This window comes from Emericellopsis cladophorae (genome assembly GCF_022114955.1).
Source record: "Emericellopsis cladophorae strain MUM 19.33 chromosome Unknown NODE_27_length_275652_cov_118_915141, whole genome shotgun sequence".
Lineage (NCBI taxonomy): Eukaryota > Fungi > Ascomycota > Sordariomycetes > Hypocreales > Bionectriaceae > Emericellopsis > Emericellopsis cladophorae.
In genome coordinates, this window is record NW_026250952.1 from 65,032 (window position 1) to 92,163 (window position 27,132).

The 27,132-nt window shown below is 55.3% G+C and overlaps 7 protein-coding genes across 7 annotated transcripts; 3 read left to right on the forward strand and 4 right to left on the reverse strand.

The window, feature by feature from the left end:
• Positions 1–305: 305 nt before the first annotated feature.
• On the forward strand, positions 306–2,001 carry J7T54_007323 (uncharacterized protein; the record flags this gene model as incomplete). Its single annotated transcript, XM_051507012.1, has 2 exons — positions 306–907; positions 957–2,001. 2 exons carry the CDS (start codon positions 306–308, stop codon positions 1,999–2,001), a joined length of 1,647 nt encoding a protein of 548 aa, XP_051361700.1.
• A 333-nt stretch (positions 2,002–2,334) lies between these two features.
• On the reverse strand, positions 2,335–3,503 carry J7T54_007324 (putative J domain-containing protein-like protein; the record flags this gene model as incomplete). Its single annotated transcript, XM_051507013.1, has 2 exons — positions 2,335–2,873; positions 2,957–3,503. The coding sequence occupies 2 exons, from the start codon at positions 3,501–3,503 to the stop codon at positions 2,335–2,337; spliced, it is 1,086 nt and encodes a 361-aa protein (XP_051361701.1).
• A 513-nt stretch (positions 3,504–4,016) lies between these two features.
• Positions 4,017–5,104, reverse strand: J7T54_007325 (Endo-beta-glucanase A-like protein; the record flags this gene model as incomplete). Its single annotated transcript, XM_051507014.1, has 3 exons — positions 4,017–4,695; positions 4,750–4,886; positions 4,940–5,104. The coding sequence occupies 3 exons, from the start codon at positions 5,102–5,104 to the stop codon at positions 4,017–4,019; spliced, it is 981 nt and encodes a 326-aa protein (XP_051361702.1).
• Positions 5,105–10,964: 5,860 nt separating this feature from the next.
• Positions 10,965–16,560, reverse strand: J7T54_007326 (Low affinity vacuolar monovalent cation/H(+) antiporter; the record flags this gene model as incomplete). Its single annotated transcript, XM_051507015.1, has 3 exons — positions 10,965–11,665; positions 13,122–13,515; positions 13,567–16,560. 3 exons carry the CDS (start codon positions 16,558–16,560, stop codon positions 10,965–10,967), a joined length of 4,089 nt encoding a protein of 1,362 aa, XP_051361703.1.
• A 907-nt stretch (positions 16,561–17,467) lies between these two features.
• J7T54_007327 (uncharacterized protein) lies at positions 17,468–18,948 on the forward strand (the record flags this gene model as incomplete). The annotated part of the gene is made up of 4 exons (XM_051507016.1): positions 17,468–17,471; positions 17,522–17,623; positions 17,673–17,963; positions 18,014–18,948. 4 exons carry the CDS (start codon positions 17,468–17,470, stop codon positions 18,946–18,948), a joined length of 1,332 nt encoding a protein of 443 aa, XP_051361704.1.
• Positions 18,949–19,081: 133 nt separating this feature from the next.
• J7T54_007328 (uncharacterized protein) lies at positions 19,082–20,053 on the reverse strand (the record flags this gene model as incomplete). Its single annotated transcript, XM_051507017.1, has 2 exons — positions 19,082–19,758; positions 19,813–20,053. 2 exons carry the CDS (start codon positions 20,051–20,053, stop codon positions 19,082–19,084), a joined length of 918 nt encoding a protein of 305 aa, XP_051361705.1.
• Positions 20,054–23,826: 3,773 nt separating this feature from the next.
• On the forward strand, positions 23,827–26,769 carry J7T54_007329 (Tyrosine-protein phosphatase-like protein; the record flags this gene model as incomplete). Its single annotated transcript, XM_051507018.1, has 2 exons — positions 23,827–25,674; positions 25,723–26,769. The coding sequence occupies 2 exons, from the start codon at positions 23,827–23,829 to the stop codon at positions 26,767–26,769; spliced, it is 2,895 nt and encodes a 964-aa protein (XP_051361706.1).
• Positions 26,770–27,132: the final 363 nt, after the last annotated feature.

A 27,132-nucleotide genomic window follows, 5' to 3' on the forward strand; every position in this document is an offset into this window, starting at 1 on the left:
TCGCTACCCCAGACAAGATGCAGAAATCTCCCCATGACACCCCGCGAGCACCAGTCGCACACATGGAACCCCAGTTTTCCATGATGCTAGGGAGAGGAATCCATCGGTTGGGAGAAGGCTACTGAGAGGAAGCGTGATGAGGAGACCTTGTCTTGGGCTTGACTCTTCCCGATTGCTCTGGCCCAGACCTGTCTTTTGAGTACGTACTCGTGTCTGGTCTATAAGATCTAGACAATCCCCCAGCACCGTCAGCAGAACCAGCATTCTCATCAACTCCTCTTCTCCTGGACAGAAGACACACCGCCATGGTCCTCACTTCCCTTCGTCAACGCCTCCCGGCGCCTCGCCAGGACCTTCAAGCCCGCCAGGCCAAGAAGGCACAGATCGAGGCTGGCAATGCCTCCGGCAAAGATCCAACATACGAGCCCTCCCGTATTAACGTCCTCGCATCTGAGGCGTCAGCATGGTACAACTCTGGTCCTCGCCGACAACTCTACTTCCTCCTTTTCCCGGCCTGTGTTGTCTCCTATGCCACCAGTGGCTACGATGGCTCCATGATGAACTCCCTCCAGACGGTCTCCTGGTGGGATGAATATTTTGGCAAGCCCCGTGGCTCTAAGCTCGGCTCGATGAGCGCTATCATGTACCTGGGCTCTGTCTGCAGCACCCCGATTGCGCCCTGGGTAGCGGACAAGTTCGGTCGACGGTGGGGCATCACCGCAGGTAGCATCATCATGATCGTCGGTGCCATCCTGCAGTGTGAGAGCCAGAATTTCGCCATGTTTGTCATCAGCCGCTTCGTCCTCGGTTTCGGTCTTTCATTTGCCACGACAGCTTCGCCCAGCATGGTGAGCGAGCTTTCCCACCCCAAGGACCGTGTCACCATCTCGGCCATCTGCAACACCTGGTGAGTGACCCGTCTGCAACTCTTGGAACAAAAGTCTAACAGGACATAGCTGGTACATCGGCTCGATTGCCGCCGCCTGGATTACCTTTGGCTCCCGCGAAATCGATTCCACCTGGAGCTGGCGTCTGCCCTCCCTCCTCCAGATGGCGCCCAGTCTAGTGCAGCTCTCCACTATTTGGTTCCTGCCCGAATCGCCGCGCTGGCTCATCGCCAACGACCGCGGTACTGAAGCTATGGCTGCGCTGGCCAAGTACCACGGTGATGGCGAGGAGACGGAGCTCGTCCGTATTGAATATGCCGAAATTGTGGCGGCTATCGAGCACGAGAAGACATCGGGCAATACCTCCTGGAAGTCCATGGTCAGCACCCCCGGCAACCGCTATCGTGTGCTTATTGTCTGCTGCATGGGAACCTTCTCGCAGTGGTCTGGGAACGGCTTAATAAGTTATTATCTCTCAAGGGTAATGGACAGCATTGGCATCACCAACAAAGATACGCAAGCTCTCGTCAACGGCATCATCAACATCTGGAACTGGCTCATCGCGCTCACGACGGCCTTCTTTGTCGAGCGGATCGGGCGTCGTCCCTTGTTCCGCATCTCCACAATTGGAATGCTGATCATGTTCACTGCCTGGACCATTGCCTCGGAGCGCTTCGCCGTTACGGGGGCCAAAGCGGCCGGTACCGCTGTGCTCGCGCTCATCTTCCTGTACCAGATCTTCTACTGCATTTGCTTCTCGCCTCTCCCTGTGGCGTACTCGGTCGAGGTCCTCCCCTACTCCATCCGCGCCAAGGGTATGGCTACCTATGTCTTTGCCACCAAGATTGCCGTCTTTGTGAATCAGTTCGTCAACCCGATTGGTCTCGACAACATTGGCTGGCGGTTCTATCTCGTCTATGTGGCTGTGCTGGCGGTCGAGAGCTTCATTGCGTACGGATGGTTCCTGGAGACCAAGGGCAAGGCGCTGGAGGAAATAGCAGAGATCTTTGACGGCGAGGCGGCGAATGTGCGCGTCCACGGCCACGCGGAGGGCAAGGGGGTGATGGAGGATCCGACGACGCTACAGGAGGAGACTGTTGTCAGGAAGAGCTGATTGGGAAAGGGGTCGTGCTGCAAGCGATTGTGCGCTTCTGTGTGATGGGAGTCCAACCTCTTTGGGGCATGATCTTGATGGACTGGATATTCCTGCTATTGGGACGTCTCGGTGTTTCCAACACTCACTGTGGATTAGCTTCATGCTTGTCAACACAACATGTCCCGAAAAGGGTCCAATAACGTGGTCTCTCAAACGAAAGACTCATGTATGCAAACATCATCATCACACGCTGTCTACCCATGCCTGCGCCCGCCGCCCACACCGCTAGTGAGCGAAACGCCGGAATTGAATGCAATATGTACATAATAACCTAGCGTAGTCGCAATCAGATCACCTCCGAATACCCATCGTCCCCAGCCGATCACAACTCGGCATCTTGACCGCATTCGCGTGCGCCATCTTCTCATCATCCTGGAAGAAGAAACCCATGGCGTTCTCCCTCAGCCGTCGCTTGTAGGCAATCTCATTCTCGCACTGCGACCGCAGCTGCCGCACGAGGCTCACCTCGGCCGTCTGATCGAGGCGGTCGAGCTGGGCGTCCGTGTGTTTGCTAATGTCGGCGGGGTTGACAAAGTACGGGACCTTGTAGTTGGGCGTCGCGCGGGCGTGGGTAAAGGGGTGGATAGGGTTGTCAAAGACCATGCGCGGCGTCGCGGGCGTGCTGTCGCCAAAGCTGAACAGGGACGTGATCATGGGCAGCACGAAGAAGAGGAGGATGGGCAGGAGGCTGATGAGGTTCGAGAGCGGGTTCTGCTCCTGCTGCTGGCCCTGCGGTTGGCCTGCGCGAGGGCGTCCGCGCGGGCGGCCGCCGCCGAATTGGTGCACGCGGATGCCGGGGCCGCCGCCAAAGTTGAAGACGAACTCGGGGCCTGTGTCAAATGCTGTCGGGTCAGCCGTCTGTCCTTTTCAAGGTCTATGAGTCGGGAAGGGGGGGGGGGGGGGGTTCACTCACCACCAAAGCCGCCTCCGCCAAAGCCACCACCTCCACCAAAGAAGCGCGCAAACATCTCCTCGGGACTGACATCCTCGTCAAACATGCCGCCGCCTCGTGCACCAAAGCCCGGCGGTCGCCCGCCGCCGCCTGCTCTCGACGCAAAGCCCGAAAAGGGGTTCTGTGCCTGCGCCTGTCCGAACCGACTGTCCGGATCCCCACCAGTCCGATCAAACTGCTCCCTCTTCTCCTTGTCGCCCAGGACGCCAAAGGCGCGGCTAACCATTTTGAAGGCCTCGTCGGCTTTGTCGTGGCCATTCTTATCCGGGTGTGTGAGCAGACTTTGTTTGCGATAGGCCTTTTTGATGTCGGACTCTGTGCATGTCGTCTTGACACTCTCAAGAGCGAGAATGTCGTAAAAGGCAGTCGGCGCACACCGGCGGATGCGGATGACGGCCTTCTCCTGCTCGGCGGTATATGTGCGGCCCTGGTTCCCCTGTTTGTGGTCGTGGTCGCGCGCGCGCGCGGAGCCACCAGTGTCGGCGCCCGAGGCGGTTGCGCTGGGCATGGCTGTGGTCTATGAGAGAGCCGGGGGCATGTGCTGGTGGTGGAGAGGCGTTGTGTGATAGATATATATATCGTGGGGGGAGCTCGGTTACGTAGGTCGTCCGTCCTTCAGTTGCTCGTGCCAATCAGTGGGAGGGGCGTTTCGGTCGAGTGGTGCAGAATGCTGACGTATATGCGATGAATATGTGGTGAGCTTGTGAGCGTGGATGAATGAGCGACAAGCGATGGTCGTTGGTGCGAGAGATATCTTCTGTTGGACGAGGACGAGGATAAGGACAAGGACAGATATCGCAAGGACGCCGCTGATCTGGATTCTGGAGGGTCTGGAGGGTCTTGGCACTTGGTCAACGGACTTTGGCGGAGCTGTGGCGCACGTGGCGTGAGCGTGTGGCGCGCGCTAGTCACGTGGCTATTCAGTATATGTAGATTTCTGGGGATCTCAAACTCGGTCCTCAAGCAAAACCACAGTACGTGCTCACTCGCTATACATTTTTGTTCACGCCTACAGAGCTTTTCATGCCCCAATGAACGGCTGGATCTCGCTCAACATGTTCTGGTACGCAACACCGGTCGGCGGCTCCAAGCTGAACATGTAGTCGCCCCACCAAGGTCCCGCCGCCCACCATAGCCAACCCTTCCAGACGTCGCTGTTGTCCAGCAAGAAGTCCAGCTCGTTGACGACCGCCTGCTTGCAGACATCATTGCTCGCACCAGCCGTCTCGCCGAGGATGCCAATCTTGCCATTCTGCCGGAGCCACTCGGTCGCCTCCTGGAGACGCTCGACGCCAATGGTGGGGGACACGCACTCGGTGTGGGTGCCGGACGAGTCCGAGTCGAGGTACTGGTGCATCTCGTAGACGAGCTTGTCCTCCGGGTCGGAGAGGTCGAGCATGGACTCGCCGTTGCCGGACGAGACCCAGCTCCAGGCGCCGCTCCAGGCGTTGCCCTCGACCCAGATCCACTGGCTCGTGGCACCGGCCGCGCGGATGGCGTCAATGGCGGCCTGGTTGAGGTCGTGCACGAGCGAGTTCTCCATGGTGTGGTACTCGTTGTTGGTGTCGAAGATGACAAGCGCGTTGCAGGCGAAGCGCGAGGCAATCTTGGTCCACCAGGCAGAGAAACCGTCGATATCGTTGATGATGTTGCCGTAGTAGCGGCCGTAGTTGTGGGGGTCAATCACGGCATAGTGGCCCCTGGGTGATGTCAGCACGAGTCTGCTGTACGGTTATGGGGGGGCAACAACTCACTGCCCGGTGATGTGGTCGACGATGTTCTTCAGACCCTCGAAATACGTTTCGTTGATGGGACCGCTGATGTCGTCGGGTACGAGACGCTCCATCCGGGTGCCTACGCGGAAAGTGTTCATTCCCGTGGCAGCAAGTGTCTGCGTTCGTCAGCCAAGAGTTCGTGCGTGTGGCATGACATGTATATACGCACGTCCACAGACTCGGGCGTGGGCCAGATGTAGTGTTTGCCCAGCTGGCCGGGGAACACTGTCTCGCCAAACTCGCCTCCAGCTTGGTTGGTGCCAGTCCAGGTGAACTCCTGCGCGCGGACGCCGGCTGCGGCCGCCGCCGCGACGAACGACTTGGTGAAGTGCATGGTTGTTTCAAGGGCCAAAACTACGTGCTCGCGCCCGATGTCATGATTTACACAAGCTTTGTCGAAACATCTACTTATACATATACTTCTCGGAGGCAGTGCCTCCGAGGGATGTTACTATGATATGATGATCATGGCAGGACGAGGCGTGGGGATGCTAGCCAAGAAGCCGGAAAAGATGCCGAGTAAAAGACGAGCAGTTGGAGAAAGAAGCTAGAAAATGCGCTACTTTTCCCGCAAACATTGTTTCACGGTGAGTAGTACTGCCGATGATAGCCCATGAGAGCAATCTCGGTACGTGTCGCTCCGCATCGTGGCCTGCCCCTGTTACGGATCGTGTGGGGGAGCAGGGGTTCTTCTGAACAGGAGGAGGACGACCAAAGGAGCTGCGCAACCGTCAGAACAACAGATTAATTGAAGGACTGTAGACTTAAGCCATCTTCGGATCACGGCACCTGTCTGCTGGTACGTGGCCGCATTGGCGTCTGGGCACGCCAAGTAGTGTTCCAAACTGCTTAACCAGGGCCAACCAGGCTTAACGTCATTCAAACCCTCGTTGCATTAATGAGTTTCCATCTTCATGCCCAAGTCTTCCTCCTCCTGTCTGGCAGCAGCTCCATTCTTCTCCCTCACAGCACCTTCACTCGCCTTCTCCTCAGCATCCCCCGTCCGCCTGGCTTCCCCTGATCCAACCTCGTGCCTCCTCCTATTCTTCCCGTGAACATAACCCATCTTCTTCTTGCCATCGGGCTTTCTATCAGGCGGCAACGGCTTGCGTCGGCTCTTGGGTTTTCTCTGCTCAATCTGGGCATGGTAGTCGATGCCTGTTTTACTTGCTCGCGCAGGCTGAAAACGACCTCCTTGTGTCCCTGGGGCAAACGAGACTCTGCGTCGGGGGCCATGGGTCTGGGTTCGTCGTCTTGGTTTCTTTAAAGAGGGTCCAGGCTGTTCTGTCACGGATTCTCTCCTTTTTAAGATAGACTTATTCATCTGTTGGGCGGGTTGTCGCTCGATAGCTGCAGTAGAAGACTGTGTGCTGGCAGCAGGGGTCGCGCTCGAGGAGCCAGCTGTTTCTCCTTCAAAGACTGGGATGTTGTCCAAGGTCCCCTCTGAAGCGGAGAGTTCATCGAGTGGCTCCGACTTGATCTGTGAGTCAGGGGAAGTTCCGCCCTTCGTGCGTAATGGTAAGTCGTTCATCCTGGGTAAGAAGTGATACTCGATTACATCTAATGGTAGTGGGCTGTGAGTTCGTGGAAGATGAAGATTGTGATTTTCTATGTCAAGTAGGCGCAAGGTTTAATTAAATAGGGTAAGGTATGGTTCTGTGTTGATTTCTTGGTCTTGCCGTGCTTGCCTCCCGCCGACCCCCATGGTCACTGAGATCCGGCACCGCGACTGCCCCTTCGAGAAGACATGGGTCTTTGGGTTAAAATTCAATCATCTCTCTAATGAGGTACCTGCAGTTAGTAGAGTCTTGCTTATGAGTGAAGCAAGAGATCAAGCAACATGCTTGGTTCAGGTGCGTACATTTTGTAGGGGTCCCACGGCCTCAGAAGGTAGTAGTTCAATCTCAATATATGAAGTACGATGCTTAGTGGGCTGGGTATGGTATTCAGGAGTTGAATCACCACTTATTGGTTCATCTCAGTTCTCCTCGCAAAACCTCCTCGTCTGAGCGAGTGATTCGTGAAAGATCGACCATCGCCATGCCATGTCGATTTGCTACACGATTTAACCAGTCATCGCCATGCCCCTCGAAGAATAACATCCGAATATTACCTGGTCTTTACGTCGACTCTATCTTTTGTCACATCCAAGAGTGGCTTCTCCTCGGGCGGCATCACCTGGTGCTCCTCAGTCGTCAGGCTGAGTCACCTTCAACACCTTGTTAGGTCCAACGGAGCCTCCAGTCGGATCGAAGCCACCAGAGAAATGAAGGAGAAGTAGGCGGGTCCCAAATAGAAATCCAGGCAAAAGAAGACCAACACGGTCCTAAGGTAGAGGAAGTGGACTAGTGAACGATGCCAGTCCACATAGCCAGATTGATGGAGGAGAGAAAGGGGGAAAAGAATACCAGCCGAAGACTTTGATAATTATTTCGACGCAGAAAGCGGCCTTGCCGACTTTTGCACGCTGATCCCGATGCCTCTTCTTGGCCCCTTTGCGTCGAGGCGGATGCAGTCAAAGGGTACAGACTGACTGGCCACTACGCACAGCCAACCCATCAATGTGTACAATACAGAAATAGAAGTGTCCATGCCTGTTGCGCAGCCCAGTTTCTCGTTTGAAAAAGAACAAAAAAATTGAAGAAAAAAAAAGTCTTGTATCATCATTAGGTACTGGCGATCTACCATGGCCTCCATACACTCCATCCGCCATACAGTTCCTCCATTCTCTGTCTTCACCTCTTTATTGCCTATCGTCTGGTCTGATATAAACACCATGTCTGAGATCACAAACATTCCCGTTCCCACCATTCGTCTCATGCCTCCAGACGGCGGCGACAGTCGACCGCCAGCATCATTGACGATTGCTCGTCTCAAAAGTTTTTACTCAGCCATCATCCGTTGAGACGAGATGGTTTGTGCCTTTAATATCTTTGAAGTGATCGCAACGCTAGGCTAGTTGTATTCTCGCCCCCATAGTTAGTGATTTTGCCAGGGGTTCCGAAGTGCGTAACCTGGGCCCCGTTGTCGTTGGAACGGGTTATCGTAGTCGCTGGACGTGAGCTTCATCATCTCCTGGAACCAGTTCAATCACTCCTCGGTGATCTCGATATTCATCTCCAACGTCTCGATGACAGCATTGAAAAGCGTCACGCCGTCAACCAGGCCAGCTCTGTGTGTATCCATAGCTGGTAGAACCGAACCGCTGGCTACACAGTCCTTCCTCAATCAGGTGGAGAAGCTACGACAGGTTGCTGTGGTATTGCTTGATCTCATCGATCATATCCTTTGTCGCCTCCTCGACCTCAAGGTTGTTCCAACATTGATTCTGGAACTCCAGATCCCACCCTCCAGATCCCACCAAGAACGGGGTAGGGCTAGACCACGCGGGATCGGTCTGCCCTCCTGGGCACCGCGTAGAACAGCGGCGGGCTCTACCTCTGAGATCATTGGAGTCAAGTGCGAGGTCGTAAATGAAGGAAGCTGGTGAGAGTTTTCCCCAGTGGTGACAAGTTGGCATTGGTATTCGTGGGCAGCTCGCGCGCGGTGGTCGCGTTCAATTTGGCGTCCCGCGGATCATGACATTGTCAGATATTTTGTAGACCATGAGAAAGAGGGTTTCAATGCAACAACTTACCAGGGATGTGCTCTGGTTCGAAGAGCCTTCAAGGGGCATTGCTCGCTGCCCGTACGCACCCGGCCGCCGCTGTCCCCTTCGACGTCCACAGACGACGCGAGGCATCGGGCGTGAATTTGAGGTTCGCTTGAAGTGATTATTGAGCCTCTTGCATGAAGTTTTTGATATTAATGTCCCATGCTTTTGAGCTCTGATTTGAAGCGAGGATCGAGAACGAAGTCGACTGACTGACTGGGCGTTGTTGTCGACGGCGGCCTTGCCGTCGCTCCCTTGGAATCTCTTAGTGTTCCTCTCCGGCATTACGGGTGTCAAGAGAGGAGCATGCTCGAGAGAGCTCCTGCAAGACATGCTTTATTGCGTATTGTTTCCCTCGCCGGCTCCTATGCACTGTTTTCCATTGATCATAAGGGGTGCCGTCAGCGTCCTAGTCTGGTGAAGATCTCCTCCAGGATGAGAGCAGTGGCGTTGTTGTTCCTGCCTCCTCACTGTTTGTGGGGCTTATGATGACAGACTTTCCACAATGAGTCGTGAGCTCTGAGTTCGGCAACTTCACCTCTGGATTGAGGAGCCACAGAAAAGAAACAGAGGAGCTTTGGAGCACTATTTGCAGGGAACGTGAATGTAGTTTGATAAGCTGGAAGACCCGGGGACGATAGTAGTGGACGGGCCTGGATGCCGGGGTTGTAGTGTACCGTACCAAGAGTCATGATATAGATTGCGTTGAAATTGTGATGGTGGTGACTGGTACCAACTATTTCCTTAAAACCGAGATTGGACGTGTTGTCAAGCACCTGGCAGCCAGGAGAAAATATGGTTCTTCTGCAGCATCGAAATTGGTTTCCGGCAGGCAGAAGCAATGTTCCAGAGGCTGTGGGATTCGTATTTTTGGCGTGGAGTGCCTTGGATAGACTTCAGCTACTCTGCTTAGTAACGCCTCTTCGGATCCCGCGTGCCTTGGTCCCTTCCGCCTCCTAGTGGGCACCGGAGGCGACTTGGGCGTGCGGCCGGCCGGCCACATTTTGCTGCCCGTGGATGTGGTGCGGCTGGTGGTGGTGATGCTTGTTGTGGCGCTGATGCGAGGTTGTTGTCGAGTCACTCCCCTGTGGCGTGAGGAGGAATCCTCATCCCCAGCGACTGTTCTCTAGCCTCGGCCGCCGTGCCTCCAATATCCCTCAGCATCTTCTTGTGGGAAATTCCGTACCGGCTGCCTAGGGGGTCCGCCTTGCAAAAGTAGTCCCAGACACCTAGGATGTGGTTCTTTGCAAGTGCCTCAACGTGGCGGACGCCATTTGGGGGGGTTTTCCTTGCCCTTGTGTGTGGAGCGCTTCTTTGCAAACCACTTGATGGTCGACTTCACGGTAGCTCCAAGACTTCACGGTGGCTCTAGGGTCGGGCTCGTGCTCCTCTTCGTCCTGTTGTACTATCCACGCAGCCAAGGGCGTCGGGGGTGTTGTCGCGGCCCCATCGAACGAATGCCCATGTTTTGAGGTTGATGTGCAATGGATGTTTGACAATTCACTGTGAACTGACAAGTCTCCAGCTGATCAGTGGCTTCTCCAAGGAGGATCGTTGGCAATCCATCCTGATGGGCTGGATTGACGAGGAGGAAGTAAGGTGAGATCCTGACAGGGGAGCGTTGCTGCTAGGCATAGGACGATCTTGAATGGGCGGCGGCGGAGGATGCGCCAGCCTCGTGATAGGAGCCGCGCGCCATATTTCAGTCATAATATGCTGCAGGACGGTATATGTTTGGGGGTAGAAATTTAATAGCAGAGGAGCGGGCCAAGGAGAAGTTGCGACTAGGCAGGATGTGAAAGATCTAAGGTATCGTCTGACAGTCCTACTCAGCCAACTCGTGGCTTCTTGGACTTCCCCCTCGCTCGCAAACTTATACGACGGTATACAAGTTTGAGCTGCCGGCGAGGGATCACTTCGCAGAGGTGCCTCGTAAAGTCGCCGACACAGAAGTATTTGATACCGAACGGGTGACCAAGGGCGCAGCAGCTACCTTCGTCCGGGTCCGGGCGGTGCACATTCGTCGTCCGAGGTCCCAATTTCTAGCATCTGGTAGACGTCGAAGGCCTGGTAATTTTGAACCTCTTCCTCCTTGGTCGCGACATGCTAAGTCTCGCCCGCTTTATGGTGGATAGGGTGGAAGGTAGGCAAGACTTCAATAAACAGGTGACGGAAGTGGGCGAGGTTGTCAACCAGTCCGCGATTCGCCAACACGAGCCCATAGTGTTGGCCAGGCCTTCTCGGACCGCAAATCTTGTAACGCGGGTGAATGGCGCGGGTAGACCACTCGCCAAACACAACCATCTCGGGGGGTGATTCAGGGGCAAGGCAAGGTAAAACCAATCAAAATAAACCATGTCAAGTTTTTGAAGAACACGCGGGAGATGATTCCAAGGCCAAGACGATCCTAGCCACAATGGAGCAACAATGCCCTAGTCGAGTCACCACGTCACTGTGGTAGTCATACTTGTCCTCCTTCGAGCTGTGGGCGATGACCCACGCGAACCGGTTGAACGGTTGATGGTATCACGACTTCATCGCCTCATAGAGGACGATGGTCGCTAGCCCGGATGGCAGTGTCTCGGTCAGGCCGGCCTCGGCGGAAGCCAGCTTCACCTAGCGAGCGCTCATGAGGCGCTCCTGGGTGTCCACGTTGGCCTCCGCGCTCTTTGACGAGCAAGCACAAATTGAGCTTTTGGTGGCCCCTGCGCTTGACCGGTACATCTGCCAAGAGCCTGTAGGTCTGGGGGGGCTGGAGTGAAAGTTCGGTTGGGTCCCCTGTCCAAGATTCGAAATACGTCAACGGCTTGATGGTGATGTAGGTCGCGTCAACGATGCACTCTGGCATATACGTTGTGTACGACTGGTCCGGCATTTTCACCGCGCCCGGGGGTATATACTGCAGGAGAGCGCGAGCGAGGAGGATCTCTAGGACTTGTCCGAGCAGTTGGCGACATGACGCCATGCTACTCCGGCCAACGATCATCATACAGCAATGCGCGGCTATATCGTCTGCGCTTCTGGCGGCCTTCTGGACGCGCTTCTCCCCGCAGGCCGGCACAAAGATGTACAGTTGGGCGATCCGGCCGCTGGCCCCGTGGCTGCCCCGGTCGAAGATGAACGATCCGTACTCGTCTGTCTCTGTGAACTTGACGAGGCCGGCTGTGAACCGCCGTGTCCGGAAGCCGGCGGCAAAGGTACGGATGTCGTCCTCGGGCAACTGGACCCTTGGCGGGACGGTCCCTAGGGCGCTGGTGGTGGCGATGACATGGCCAGGGACATAGATCAGTCATCGAGGTCCCAGAATTGCGATCGGAGGGCGGGGGTGCCGGCTGTAGTGCCCGGGCCACTCAGGGGGTTGTGGTCTTTCGAGGCCCTAGTACGTGTCTGGCGAGGTATTGTCGGAGCCGAGCTTGAATGGCTCCCACCACCACCAAGCCATCTGGATCTGGCTCCTCACGCGACAGGTACAGATCTTCAAGGCGGTAACACGGCCTCTTGGAGCATTCGGTAGTGATCTCTTTCCAATTGCGATCACACTGGACCAAGAGACTTGCGCGCGCAGCAACCAGCTAGGGACGAGGAATGTTGCAGCATAGGCCCTCCGTGCACTGGCTCCGGAATAGTCAACCAGATCGGGGGGCCAGGGCGCAGTAAAGACTGGCGGTGGTCAGGTAGAGAAAAGGCCTTGCGGAGTTAGGGACAGAAGCTTCGCCATGTCCCATGTCTTCGGGGAGATACAGGGGCCGACCGAGAGTTGCGTCGAAAGCTTTCCCCACAAAGCGTCGCTGAAGGCGTATATATATACAGAGAGGAAGAGAAGAAGGGCAGATGATCTGGGATTCCATCGCCTATAAATACTTCTGGCAGCCACTGCATTCACTCCAACCTATGGAGCTATGAGTGACGTCTCTGACGTTCACTCCAGCGGGGATTTTCACATGTGCGACAAACACTCGCCACAGCTAAGCGAGACCAGTTGAGGAGGGAAGCCAATGGATTCAATTTCTTCTCGTCTAAAGACGATCTTCAAACAGCGCTGCCTGAGAGAAGGGCCTGGAACGTGCAACCTGATGGATATGTGGGAAGATCATTGGCACCTCAATACTGCCTGAACGCGCGTTTGTTTTGATTTACCCCTGAATGGCCCACTTCAACTCGCCTCGCGACGAAAATGCTGCCACAGAGCCAGACACGACCTTGTAACAGCCTTACGTGTGCAGCAAGTCACATTATTTACGTGCGTTTCTCCAGCATATTGGTGAGTCACTTGTAGGCCAGCATGCGCATGCATCTAAGGTAGCTTGAAGGTCAGTACCCATGTATCGAAACTCGTAGACACACAATCGCAAAACACCCAAACAACATACAGACAAGTGACTCTGTCTGGCAATTAGCTTGGGTACATTGCGCCGTGCCGCCATGGCTCGCGTCACGGACGCAAGCTCCAGTCTTCTCATTGCGCATCTGGTATAGTAAGACCAAGAGAAATAAAACGTGTATTTTCATTGTACCTGTCCAAACAAACGCGGGATGCAGCGACCTCAATCATTAAAACACCGTCGCGTCCCAAGCATCATTCAATCCGTGCGCCACCAAGAAAGTCCAAGTGGCTATGCAATGCCAAAAGAATGTGCGCAGTCATCACCTCTGTCTACAACCCCCTCCATCTAGAACGCGTGGCCCGATCTGGACCGACCCATCGTCCTGTACGTCTGATACTTGCCATCTGAGCCCATTGTGTCGAATCGCTCCTCGCCCATGGCGTCGGACATGAAGCCACTAAAGTAGTAACCAATGAGCACCACGACGTACGTCAGCACAAGGATGCTGCCCTTGAAGTAGTTGCTCTTCCCCTCGCCGTAGACGTAGCTGAGGAGGAAGACGCAGAGAATGACGGTGACCATGTCCCATTGGGGGAATAACAGGGAGAAGGTGTACGACGCCACCTCCTCCCCTTCGGGGACGTTGTGGTATATGGCAGAGAAAAGGACGAGCGCGGGGATCTGCAGCAGGCAGACCTGCAGAGCGTACGCGGAACCAATCTCCATGGACAAGGCAATGTTGCCGTTCATGGCGAACGAGATGGCGTTCTGCAATCATCGTTAGCAAAGGCATGTGCATTTCGAGCAGAAGATGCTTACCAGAAACTCAGTGGTGTTGGGAACCAGGGCAAACAATGTGATACCGAGGAACTTTTGATCAATCGCAAAGCTCTCCAGCACCACATCCACAGTGTCCACCAGGATCTCCGCGATAATGGCGTACATCACCGTGGCAGCGAGAAGAATGACGGTACTCTTGGTTCGACTCCAGTTGGGCGCATCGTGACCACCATGCTCAGCCTGCCCAGCAGCCGCGTCAGGCGCCGGCTCTTCCTCATCATGAAAGGCACCGGCTCTAGCGGCTTGTGTCTTTGCATGAGCAGCAGAGCCATGCGTCGCACTTGCGTGGTTCGAGCCGTGCGGCAGGCCAGAGTGCTTGCGAGATTGGCGCTCCCTCTGCGCCAGCGTCGCAGCCGTCGCCGCAATTTCCGCAACCTCCCTCACAAGCTGTCGGTTGTCGGCCTCACTAAGACCGGGGACATGAATCTTGGTTCGGGCTGCATCGAGTGACCCATCCTTCGGTGGCACCACGTGAGGCGTGGCCGGTCCGCCGTTTGGATTCAGTGCTTCTTGCGTGGCACTAGAACCTTGTCGAGTCAGGCTTCCCGAGCGAGAGGACATACCAGCCTGCTTCAGCGATTGCCCAAGGATACGCTTGTAGATCTGCGTGTCCCTTATATCCGTACCGGTGCTCTCGCCGCCAATAGTGGTCGGCTGGGATGTGCGGACGACGGACGACTGCATGTCCTCGTGGCGCTTCTCTTCTGCCTCGACATTCCAAATGACAGCCGCGTGCGTGCGGAGAGTAAACCACAAGCCGATGAGGTAGGACAAGAACAACAGCGAGGCGGCCATGTAGCAATATGGCCGGACAGCTTCGAGATAAAAGCGGTCATTCAGCGCTGGCACTTGCGAGAAGTAGCATTTGCGGCAGTCTCGGGAGCCACCGAGCAATGGATTGTTGAGGAAGTTCTCATCGCAGTCGAGACACTGGAGTTCGTGCGTTCCGTAGATCTGGTAGAAAAGTGTCGGGCCAAAGGCTCCCACGACGGCAAAGAGCAGCATGGTGGAGGTGACACCGGCCGACTTTGCATTGAATCGCTGGGTCTTGCGCTTCAGCGCGCCGAAGCACATGGACAAGCCCGGCAGGAAGAGGATACCGGCAAAGATGCTACCGACAATGCTCCCCTCGACGAGCTGCCCCTTGCCCTGGGACAGGGCCACGCAGTACAAGAAGACCTCGACAACGGTGGCAAAGAAGGCATTGACAGCTGCGCCCAGGCCCATGGAGGACTGTGCTGAGATGGAGGCAACAGCTTGGCCGATGAAGTAAGCCAGAGGGATGATTGATAGCAATCCCATGGTGAAGAGGAACGCCGGCGAAGTGATGAAACTCTCTACATGGAGGGCCCTATCAATGACCGCCCAGTCGAAGATAACAAAGACGACTACAGCCATCAGGTTGATCAAAAAAATGTTGGTGCCGTCAATCGTGTACTTCCAATACTTGGACCCGACGGCGCGGTATGTGCACAGCAAGATGGACGAGTCCGGAGCCTCGCTCGACCGCGAATAACTAATATCGGGCTCGAAAGACAGCGCCAGAGGGTGTCGTCGTAGGTGCGAGAAGAGCAAGATGGTGACCTTGCCCATGGGTATCCAGAAGACAAGGAACCAGCATATGGCCGACACAATCAGCAGTGATGGGGAGATCAGTCCGTAGAAGAAGACAAAGAAGATGACGCGGCCAATGTTCCACTCACCGCGACCAAACAGGCGTCGCTTCATAGGGGGGGGCATCTCAGCGCCTTCGCCGCGTCGCCGACGTCCAAGCAAACTTTCCGTCTCGCTGGCTTCGGAGTCAAGGCTTCTTCGCGAACGCCCAACAATCGATCGGTTGTTCTCGCTCTCGGGGCCGAAGAACAAACGACCGTATTCCAGATCGCCCTGCTGCCACTGCTCGTACTCGGAGATGCTGCGGCCTTCATCTTGGTCCTCGTGCAAGTATGCCTCGTCCTTCTCCAGGCGGACAAACTTGCCAAAGGGGTAGAAGAGATAACCAGCGACGCCCCACAGCACCCTGCCATACTCTCTGCCACTCGGAGCAGCAGCGAATAGCAGGCACACAATGGCACCGAGAGCAGCGAAGAAAGCCATCCACCAGCCAAAGGCCAATGTCCAGATCAGATTGAACAGGAGTAGCCAGCTATTAACGCGTCCTCCGGGCGTCGAATGGATATCTGCCTGGGCTGACTTTTGGATCGAACGGTCCTTTTTGTACAAGGCGGGCTTCCACACACGGATACCAAACGGATGGGTCTGGTTGATGGCCTGCTGCCTGTCCTTGAGCGTGAAGCTCTCGGCGTCACTCACATCGCTGCTATCGTCGTCGTCGTCGTCGTCTGTGTCCACGCGCTCGTCGGAGGGCTCCTCGTCAGGGTGCTCGTCAAAGGTCTCTGGAGATTCGTCCTCGGCTTCTGCAGGCTCCGAGGTCGTCGGCTCAGGGTCCAGCTCGGTCTCCTCTTGTCGCGAGTGCACGCGTGACAGGCTCGGTGGGGCTTGAGCACGACGGCGCGTCCCGTAGTTTGAAGCATCGCGCTCGCGAGCGCCGCGCTGCACAGCGTCGGCCTCGACTTCGGTCGGACCGTCGTCGGCGGAGAAGACAGCGCCACGATGGGGCGTGGTGGACGAGATTCTTCTAGGCATCGGAGGTTTTCGCAGGCGGCTGTAGGACTTGGCTCTGTGTGGCTGTGGCGATTGAGCTGGCTGCTCTTGACGTGACCGTGATCGGTCTTGGGGAGTAGCTGGGTTTGGCGGTCGGCTGCCCGACGCGGCAGGGTTGGCTACGGTGCCATAGCCTTCTGGCCTGAGCCGGATCGTGTCAGTCGAATGGAAGCTTTCAGATAGGTCCTGTCCCTGGGCTCTGTTTGGATTCCGGCTGTCGGTTTGCGACGGGTTCTCCGAGTCCGCATGTTGCTGCTGCTGCTGCCGCTGCTGCGCAGGCTGGTCATCGGCATGATATGACGAATCCATGGCACCTGAATATGGTGGTTGGCAACGATCAGACGTTTGACTTCATGACAGTGCGAGATTGACGAGTGGACGGGAACTGGCGCGGAGAGCTGAAGGCCGCAAACTTGTTGGAATTGGGGAGATGGAGAAGGGCGGGCTGGCAGATGACAAAGGTGAGACAAGACAAGGTTCAAGAAACACAATAATTCGGGACGATGAGGTACAAGTAGGTAAGTTCGTGATTGGGCCAGACACGGCAGAGTCGGTTGCAAATCAGCAATCGATGAAGCTAAGACTTAAGGTACCTTAAGGCAAGGTATCCGTACAAAAGGTTGGGCTTGAAGGTGGTTGGAGCTCTTGGAGTTCCGTCGGGGGTGTCCACGTAACATGTCGACTTGGCGTCGGCACGGACGTACCGGACGATAATGCTGCTGCCGTACGATTCATTGGAAGCCACGCATAACACCCACGCTTGTTAGATATGCTAGGATAATGAGTGCTTCTCGTGTGGTCAACATGCAATGGCAATGCAAAGCAGCTGTTCACCAGAGGCTTCGAGCCAGCCCCCAAAAAATAAGGCCGTCCATCCTGCACACAAACAGCGACAAATGCGGGCCTCTTGCACTTGTGATCTTATCATCTTGCCCACGAGTGGTCTTGGCATCAAAGGCCCCACGTTCCAGCGTCATGAGCCTCGAGGCGCGCGGACAGAATGAGCTGCACGTTGAGTCTGGTGATGCTGGCCGTAGCAGATGATCGCTGACCAGACATGGGGGTCAACAAAACTGGGAGCTGCCACGGCGATATCACGGGGCATGAACAGAAACAATTCAACACATAACAGACTCTGAACCCCGTGGAATAATGATTCGATAGTGGCAGGGTCCAAAATGCTTTGCTCATGTTTGAGACGTAGCGGGGCGGAAAAATGTGTCTTCCGGCGCTGCCCAACTGCTTGCGTTGGCGCTTTTGCCTGCAGCAGCTTACGAGATTCGAGCTGCAGCCTCCAGCACCAGCTCCATCGCCGACGTCAACTCCCACCACAACGACGACGACGACGACGACGACGACATCATCACCACAGGTACAGCTGCCAACCGACGACAAACCCAACACATCGAGACTCTCACAAGGAGGAGACGTCGACCCCTTCCCTGCTCGACATCAGAGACCCGTCAGAACCGCCACCATGGCGCTCGACGAGTACTACCGCAACAAGATCGAGAGCATGAAGCTCGAGATCCTCAAGGGTCAAGCTGCTCTCCGACGTCTCGAAGCTCAACGGAATGACTACAACTCGCGCGTGCGGTTACTGAGAGAGGAGCTCGGTCTGCTGCAGCAGCCGGGGTCCTATGTCGGCGAGGTGGTCAAGGTGATGAGCACCAAGAAGATCCTCGTCAAGGTGCACCCAGAGGGCAAATACGGTAGGTGCAACGGTCGCTACAGGGGGTTAACGAGATCTAACGCGGAACAGTGGTCGACGTGTCAGACAGCGTGGACGTCGGCAAGCTCACGCCTGGCAAGCGCGTGACGCTCCTCTCCGACAGCTACAAACTCGAGAAGCTCCTCCCTTCCTCTGTCGATCCCCTCGTCTCGCTGATGATGGTCGAGAAGGTGCCTGACAGCACATACGACATGATTGGTGGTCTGGACCAACAGATCAAGGAGATCAAGGAAGTCATCGAACTCGGTCTCAAGCACCCCGAGCTCTTCGAATCACTCGGCATCGCACAGCCCAAGGGCGTCCTGCTCTACGGGCCCCCCGGTACAGGAAAGACTCTGCTGGCGCGAGCGGTCGCGCATCACACGGCTTGCAAATTTATCAGGGTCTCGGGATCGGAGCTTGTGCAAAAGTACATTGGTGAGGGTAGCCGCATGGTCCGAGAGCTGTTCATCATGGCGCGTGAACATGCGCCTTCAATCATCTTTATGGATGAGATTGACAGCATCGGTTCCTCGCGTGTCGAAGGCTCCTCGGGTGGTGATTCAGAGGTCCAGAGAACAATGTTGGAGCTGCTCAATCAGCTGGACGGTTTCGAGCCGACAAAGAACATCAAAATCATCATGGCCACCAATCGTCTCGACATCCTCGACCCTGCGTTGCTACGACCCGGACGTATCGACCGCAAGATCGAGTTCCCCCCACCTAGCGTCGAGGCGCGTGCAGACATTCTACGCATTCACAGCAGGAAGATGAACCTCACCCGTGGTATCAACCTGAACAAGATTGCAGAGAAGATGAACGGTTGCTCGGGAGCCGAACTGAAGGGTGTCTGCACGGAAGCTGGCATGTACGCGCTGCGTGAGCGCAGAGTGCACGTCACACAGGAGGACTTTGAGCTGGCAACCGCCAAGATCCTCAACAAGCACGACGACAAGGAGGTGTCGCTCGGCAAATTGTGGAAGTAAGAAGTGGGCAAAACACCATAGATGGATTTTGGCGCGGGTTTGGAGTGGAGGTGTTACGGGCTTCATCAATTGTACAAATGAGGCTGCATGCCTATTCCACAATGTTTGTGTCTCACCGCACGTAAGCCTGTGACTATCGAGATACGGTCCTCGGGTTGTTTTCGCCCTCGGGAATTGTCATGCCGTGCATGCCCCTGTATGGTGCTGGCTCGGATGGCTTCCAGCCCTGTTTAGCGAGGAAGTCCTTGTCCTCCAGCTGATACACCTGCACATGTAAAGGCCGGCACACCTTGATCATCTCAGCCTCGCTGTCGGCGCCAAAGCCCCATAGCGACAGGTCACCGCCGGGGCAAGTGCTCAGAGCCATAAGAACATCAGTCTCGGCCAGGAACTCGAGCGAGTCGCCCTTTTCCGCGGGGCAGGGGCTCATAAAGTACCGACCCTCCTTGTCCAACCCAGTCACCTGGAAGATGTTCAATACATCGTGGACATCCCTCTCCTGCAGGCCCCATGGCATGACAGCCCGGACGAGGTTACTGTGGCAGTGGAAGTTGTACTGAGCTCCGGAGCTCAGAACCGAGTTGACATAGGGGTCGCATCGCGTGCCGAGGAGATCGTGCACGCGACCGCCATTAATGTCCTTTCCATAGGAGGAAAGGGAGTCCGAGAGAATGGTGACGAGAGGGCGCAGGTAAGGCAGCGTGGACCACAGACGATCATATGTGGACAGATGCGAGGCGTGTAATTGGCGAGTCCGTGAAGCCCAGAAACGCTCCGAAGGGTTGTGCAGGTTCCAGACATTGAGATCACCTGGGTTGTGCCGTTAGTCTCTCCTCATGCCTTCTGAGAGTGCTTTACACTCACCAACCTGGGGACCTTCAGGGGTGGTGATCCTCACGATTGACCCTGCTGGCGCCTCCCACGCACGACCTGATCGAATGGGAAGAGTAAATTCATGCACCAGTACGCGCGGGGCTTGCTGGATGGAACTGTAGACGTCTTTGTTGACGGCAAGGGGGGAGCCAGCTGAGGGGAGGTAAGCTGGCACTGGGGCCGGCACCTTGCGATGCTTGAAGCGATCAGGCCTGGTCTGTTCGTCCGACATGATGGTGTTTGACTTTTGCTCTTCTTCTTTTGTTCGGTTTCAGCGATGCTGTCCTTCCTTTTTTGAGCAATGATCAATATTATTATGTGTCCGGTCGCGATATCGGAGGTCCAAGTGGAGGTCTGTTGTGGGTAGGCGCCTACCCTGTGCTAAGCGAGCATCACGAGGTTAGGCGGGCTGTGATCGAGATAAAAGAAAACTCGTTGATCAACGATGTTCCTTTACCGAATAAATTTATAGTAGGTAGATTTGATGCCGTTGAATAGCTTTGGATGCCTTCTGTTGCGTGGCGTATCAAAAGCGCGAGTGAGCTTATAAGTCATCTGTGTTCCAGTCAAGCACGATGTCACAGGGACATGCATAATCGCAGACAGCCGTCGATATGTATAACGCAAATAGGAATGTTCGTAAAATCCAGCGTAGTCTTGTGTTAGAAAATGACATTTACCAAGTTCTAGGCTAGCCCGCAGACGAGGTGCGCTCCCTGATGGATATTGGGGTATCTAAGTTAAGTTGCCAACGCTGTTTGGTTAAGCGCGTGCATTAATGCACATGCTCATCGATATCATTTCCAGAGCCACAGTGGAAGAGAAACTGTACAGCTAGTTGCTAAGCTCCATCCCATTTGTCACATCGTCGTGATTCGGGGTGCAACTCGGTCCATGGAACGTTGACCTGGACCGGGACTTGACTATTGTTGAGAACTAGACTACCAGGTACCTTATTGTCGCTTTCTGGTTAGGACAGTCTTCAACATGTCGCTATACCTGATGGGCAGCTTTACCTTCTCATCTTTGGACGTTCCTTTTGCTTAGGCAAGACGGCCTGGAATTTTCTGTCACAGCACTTACGACTATGTGATCCTTAGCGGTGTCCACCAGGACTCTATTAGAACGTAGACCACACCGTAGGAAGATGACACACCTTGCTGTTCAAGCCAAAAGCGCTTTCTGGGATAGTCCGTGTTAGAGTGGCAGCGGGAGGCGCAGCGTAGCGCGCTCAGGGGCGGGAGGGGAGGAACGAGGACAGGCACGAGGACAAAGCCACGAGGAGGCACGAGTGAGCGGCACGCGAGACGTCAGGGTCCTGGGTAATTCCAGAATTCCACGACCCCCAACAATTCCAGTCCCATCCCACGCCCGCCCTTTGCCGGGCACGCATCTCGACCGCTGACCAGCCCCTTTACGATTACGAATAGCCGGGCGAGAAGATTGTTGCGGTTTGCCGCTTTTCTTAGCCATGGCCCTCACCGAGTCGAAGGGCGCAATCGCATGACGAATCGATCCCTTCTCGGTTCTCCATCACTATCTCGCAATGCGACACGTGCTCTCGAGGCGGCGGGGCGATGGGATAGACCGGTCTGTTCTGTACGTACAAGGATTTGTAGACTTCATATGACAAGCGTCTTGACCCAAATCGGTACATGTACTTTCGTGTGCTAGTCAGAAATAGCGATGGACCATGTGGAAAGCTGTTCAGGCCTCGAGGCGTGCATGATGAGTTGAGGCTTAATACACGTACATACGTAGAGGCAAGAGGTCTTAGGGTGGGCCGCTGGAGCACTGCCCGTCGCATAGGTAGTGGGGTGAAACGAGACTAACTTGGAATGCAACGGTCGGGACTCGACCAATTTCTCGTGAATTGCAGCCAACGCGCGCGGAGACATGTGCTGATTCGGCTTTGAGGGAGGTGGACAGCTGCAATGTGGGCAGGGGCAGCAGCATATGCGGGTGAAACGTGATACTGGCGGTGAAGGGCGGCGCCGGCTGGCAGCCTACGCGGGTGATCCTAGCTCGAGCCAGGTGCGGCTCTCACTCTCAATCTTGGAACGGGTGATTCAGACTAACTACGTCATTGCGCGTCTGCTACACTTTACGCCGGATGTTGCGCGTCAACACGCGAGGTGAACAGGTGCAATTCGTGACCATTAATCAATCTCGTGTCTGCTATCTAGAACGAGACGAGCTCAAGATTGTTTCCAATCCCACGCATCGGGAGTTAAGGGCCGACACCTTCAACGCTGATCAAATGGGGGGGATGATCAATCGGTCTCTTAACGGTCTCGACTCGGAACGCCCACGGCGTCATGTGGGCGCTAGTCTATAAATGGCGCTTGCTAGGCTCAGTGACGTCGGGACGCAGCGCCACCTCTGCTCTGATTGGCCAGATTTGAAATGGAACTTCCTAGTGGGGCTCTACATGACGACGGGGGCTGCTGATTGTTCCAGTTCGAAGAACACGGTAGACTGGAGGTGGCTGGCCTGGAGTCTCCAGCAGACTGCCAGTTGCCAAAAGGCGGTTAACATCGTGCCTTGTTTGAGTAGGAATGCGAGTCAAGTCATGGTAAACTATCGATATTGAGCAGAAGGAGCATAAACGTTCACGAGTGTTCCAGCCTGAGGACGAAATATACAGTCCAATCTTGGTCGAACACGCAGCACCCACAGCAGCAGGACACTAAATACAGCTTAAGTACGTAGCTGGTCAGAGTAAAGATCATCCTTCAGTGTGACGACGTACCCGCTACGTATCTGTTGTGGCCCCCACCACACCACCCGATCAGAATATCAACAACTTTGGCCCGGAAGCTGCCTACCCTCGTGAGCGCTGGAACAGCTTCTTCTCGTTATTCCTCGCCTTAGGGAGGGTTCTTTTGATTAATTAGCATAACAAGCCTGCAGACCACGTTGCCGATCTACAACCGCCTCGTTATCACAGCATTTGCCCTGCGACTAAGCAGTCTGAAAGGACTGCACCCCGTCGTGGAAAGAGGATCGCTCCTGACTCCTGAGCTCGACGCTTATTTGCCCACCGTTCTCACCACGCAACCACAGCAGGTACCCCCTCGGCCCCTCCATTACAGGCCCTCGTCTCATGAGACGACGTGGAGGAGACCCCTAAAATCACAGGAAACTACTCATACCTGAATGGACAACCATATCACAGTTTCCATCAAGTTTCTTTCAAGTCTTTGTCCCAGGAGCTGAGTCGTGAGCCACGGCGACTCTGTTCAATTTCGACCAGCGCAGAGGCAAGCGCCTCGCACCAACTTCATCTACGGCCATCGATCGATTTTGAAACCATTCTCAAGCCGCCAGGAGCGTCCTCATTATTCTTCTTGCCTCTGACGCAACGGCTCTGCTCCGCGTGCTCCTCCCACCTACTGCTTGTTGCTGTAGTAAGGTAGTTACTTAGTACGCAGGGACCCTTATCGGTCCTCATCCACCTCTTCTCAACTTGTTCTTTCATCATTCTTCGCAGCTCCCGACTGCCTTGTGTCAGAAAGCTTGTTGAGCTGTTCCATTGTTTTTATTAACCTTTGGAGCTCGCGTCATCCTCTCACGCCTATTATTCCCGTTTTTTCACGCCGCTGCGACCAGTCGTCAGTTAGCTCGAGGCAACAACCGCGGCGAGCCGATTCTTGCCACACAGTCCACAGGTTGATACTCCTCGCCTCAGAATCTCAGCCTTGCTTGTATTGGTAATCTTTGCCACATACAGCTGGTCACGTCAGGGCGCCTTGTCCTTAACCGTCTTGAGATACCAAACCTTACCCCCCCCCGCTGGATCGCCATCTTATTACTTCACTTCTTTCTTGGCATTTGCCGGGGCCTGGGCTGTGCCCTTTTTCTCAACTTGACAGCAAACATCGTCAATCTTGATCCGAGACGCCACCATGGCTTGATGAAGTCGTCGAGAAATTTCGATTCGACTTTCACAACCTTAGTCGCCCCGTGACTACCGATACAGCAATTCGAGCTCGTCACAAAGCAATGCACGACGCCGCGCCAGATCTTCATTACACCATGAAGGCCGCAAGTAGGGCTGCCCCGACGGGCAGCTCGCATGGCTACACACAAGCCTATTCTAATTTCGCCGCATCTTCACATGCACACCCACACTCTCAATCCTCAAACTGCCACCGATCCAACAAAGGCGGCAACTCGACGACTCCCATGGCATCGCCCCGCGGGCCCTACTCGGTCGGACAGCACCATCCGCCCAAATCATCACCGAATCGAGGTGCTGATAATCGGCCGTCAAGTCCCAACTACTTTGGCCTCGCTGTAGACTCTACGAACAGCCCCCAAGAATCCTCGGGCCCAGGACGAAATGCATGGAGCCCATCAACATCATCGGTGAAATCGTTCGGCGCTGCCATACAGACCCAGGTCCCGCTCGAGGCCAACCCCGAGTTTGAGGCTTTCAGGAAGCAGATTGATTCAAATAAAGCGAACACCTTTGCGCTCGGAGACAGCCAAGGAAACGGTCCATTGACGCCGAATCCAATTTTCAAAAGGCCGCGCCCGTCAAGATGGCACACACACGCTAGCGATATTGGCTCCGAGATGTCTGTTACGCGGTCGACGAGCTACGCACCCCAACCTCAGAAGATGGATGTCGACCACGATACCGCCTCGCACGATTCCGCCTACGTCTCGGCTGACTCGAAGCGCACTTCGGATTCATCATCACTCTTCTTGCCTCCGACAATAACTAGTCAACCACGTCTTGAGTCGCCCGGGCCAATGAGCGGTTTGCAGAACCGCACTGAACTGACAAGGGCTGAAGACCGGGACCCGCGTCTCTCATTGATGGAACATAAGATGGGGCCTCCCTCACCGAGTATGGGAGGTAAGGCAAGAGCTGCGACTCTGCCGCACAACGGGGTAGAGGGATCTGGTCCCGCTATGATTGCGGGGGACGAGCTCAAAGACATGATGAAGAGCATGCCCGAAGACGACCTTCTTATCCTTGATATCCGATCAGCACAGAACTACGCTGCATCGCGTATCAAGGGTGCTCTGAACCTTTGCATCCCCACGACTCTGCTGAAGCGCGCCACATTCAACATTCAGAAACTGCAGCAGACCTTCCAGAGTGGACATGGCTCGTCAAAGTTTGCCAACTGGCGGAAGATGAGCGCCATCGTGGTGTACGATTCGCACTCATCAGACCAAAAGGATGCTGTTACCGCGCAAAACATGATCAAGAAGTTTACTAGCGAGGGCTACACGGGCATAACTGTCATCCTGAAAGGTGGCTTTATGCGGTTCAAGGAGACTCACCCGAAGTTGGTGGACTCGGAATCACAAAAGGGAGACGCAACACAGTCAAGCCGCGCCGGCGGCGGTATAGCACCTGTCATTGGAGGCGTCTCTCTGCCAATGGGTACCGGCAGTACCAATCCATTCTTCTCCAATATCCGACAGAACATGGATTTGGCGGATGGTGTTGGCCAATTTCAGGTGTCACGTCCCGAGGGTCTCGATTCATCCCAGGTACCTCTCTGGCTTCGTCGAGCCTCGGCACAATCCGACAAAGGTAAGATGGTGTCAGAGAAGTTTTTGAATATTGAGAAGGCGGAAAAGTCACGCATGCAGACGGCGTACGCCGCGTTCGACCCGCACACAGCTCAGCAGAAGAAGACTGTCCAGCTTTGTGGCGTGGAAAAGGGTGGCAAGAACCGCTACAAGGACATTCTACCATTCGAGCACGCGCGTGTCAGGCTGCAAAAGGAATCGCAATCTTGCGATTACGTCAATGCAAGTCACGTCAAATCATCGATGAGCAACAAGCGGTACATCGCGTCACAGGGCCCGTTGCCGGCAACTTTTGAGGTGAGCAGCTCGCTTCTGCCCAAGTACTCATGAAACTAACAAGTGTAGGATTTTTGGTCCGTCGTTTGGGATCAGGATGTGCGCGTCATTGTGATGCTCACCGCTGAGTCGGAAGGCGGCCAGCTCAAGTGCCACTCATACTGGCAAGAGCGTGCTTATGGTTCCATCCGGCTCAAGCCACTGTCTGAGAAGAAAGCGTCGCTTGACATGGACAAGTATCGCTCCGAGTCTTCCGCGTCGCCAGCTTCGGTTACCATGGGCGACATTAGCCGCAGGCGAGCCAACACGGTGACGTCTGTGCACGCTCCAGCAACATCGCCTAGCACCTCCCAGGCATCGCAGCCAGAGGCGCCCCACGTGGTGATTCGAAAGTTTGCCCTCTCCCACACGGCCCATCCGTTTGCGCCTATCCGCGAGATCACGCAGCTGCACTTTTCGTCGTGGCCCGACTTTGGGACACCGGCGCAACCGTCGCATCTGCTGGCTCTGGTGGAGCTTGCGAATGTCATGCAACGAGCGGCTCTGCCCGTGGAGACGCCCTATGTCGTGGGCAACCACAGGTCGTCGGATCATCTGCCCGTGTCCTGGCACGACCAGCCAGAGGCCGATGATAACTCGCGTCCCATGTTGGTGCACTGCTCGGCTGGCTGTGGTCGGACAGGCACGTTCTGCACTGTGGACAGTGTCATTGACATGCTCAAACGCCAGCGCCTTGTGAAGGGCTCCTTGACATCCGCGCAGGATGCAGACGGCGACGTTGCTATGGCTGAAGGCGACGATGTGTCTCCGCGCACCAACAAACAAATGACGCTTGCCCACTCTCGCACTCCATCGTCTAGCCAGCGGAAGCCGTCGATGGGCGCATCCACGATTGAGACGTCCTGGCTGAGAGATGAGTCGGTCGACCTCATCCAAAAGGCAGTCGAGGGTTTCCGACAGCAAAGACTGAGTATGGTGCAGAGCTTACGACAGTACGTCCTGTGCTACGAGACAGTCTTGGAGTGGACGCATAGGATGAATGACAAGGGAATAGCCACCCCATCTGTTGGACGAGCGCGATCGGGCAGCATGGCCATTGCCCAGCCTCGCCGATAGGCTACGAGGCAGAAGAATCGTCACTGGCTGTTCAAAATAATATGACGTGCACGAGTCACCTTTATTCGATGTATGACAACAGCAACATGGGCATGGATAAGGCGTTACGGTTTGAACTGAAAAGGTCCCCAGGTGGACGCATTGGCAATGCAGCATACGAACGAGGGTGGCGCGGGCAGTTGATGGAGAGTACTACTGTATGATCACGGACCAAACAACCTCTGTCGCAGACACCTTTTAACATTGTGCGAAACGAACATGAAGACATGATACATCGATATATATCACTATAGTGCCTCTTCAGTGATGGTGACTTGACGATGCAACAAGACAGCGTGATGATGACAGGGGACAAAGGACGCG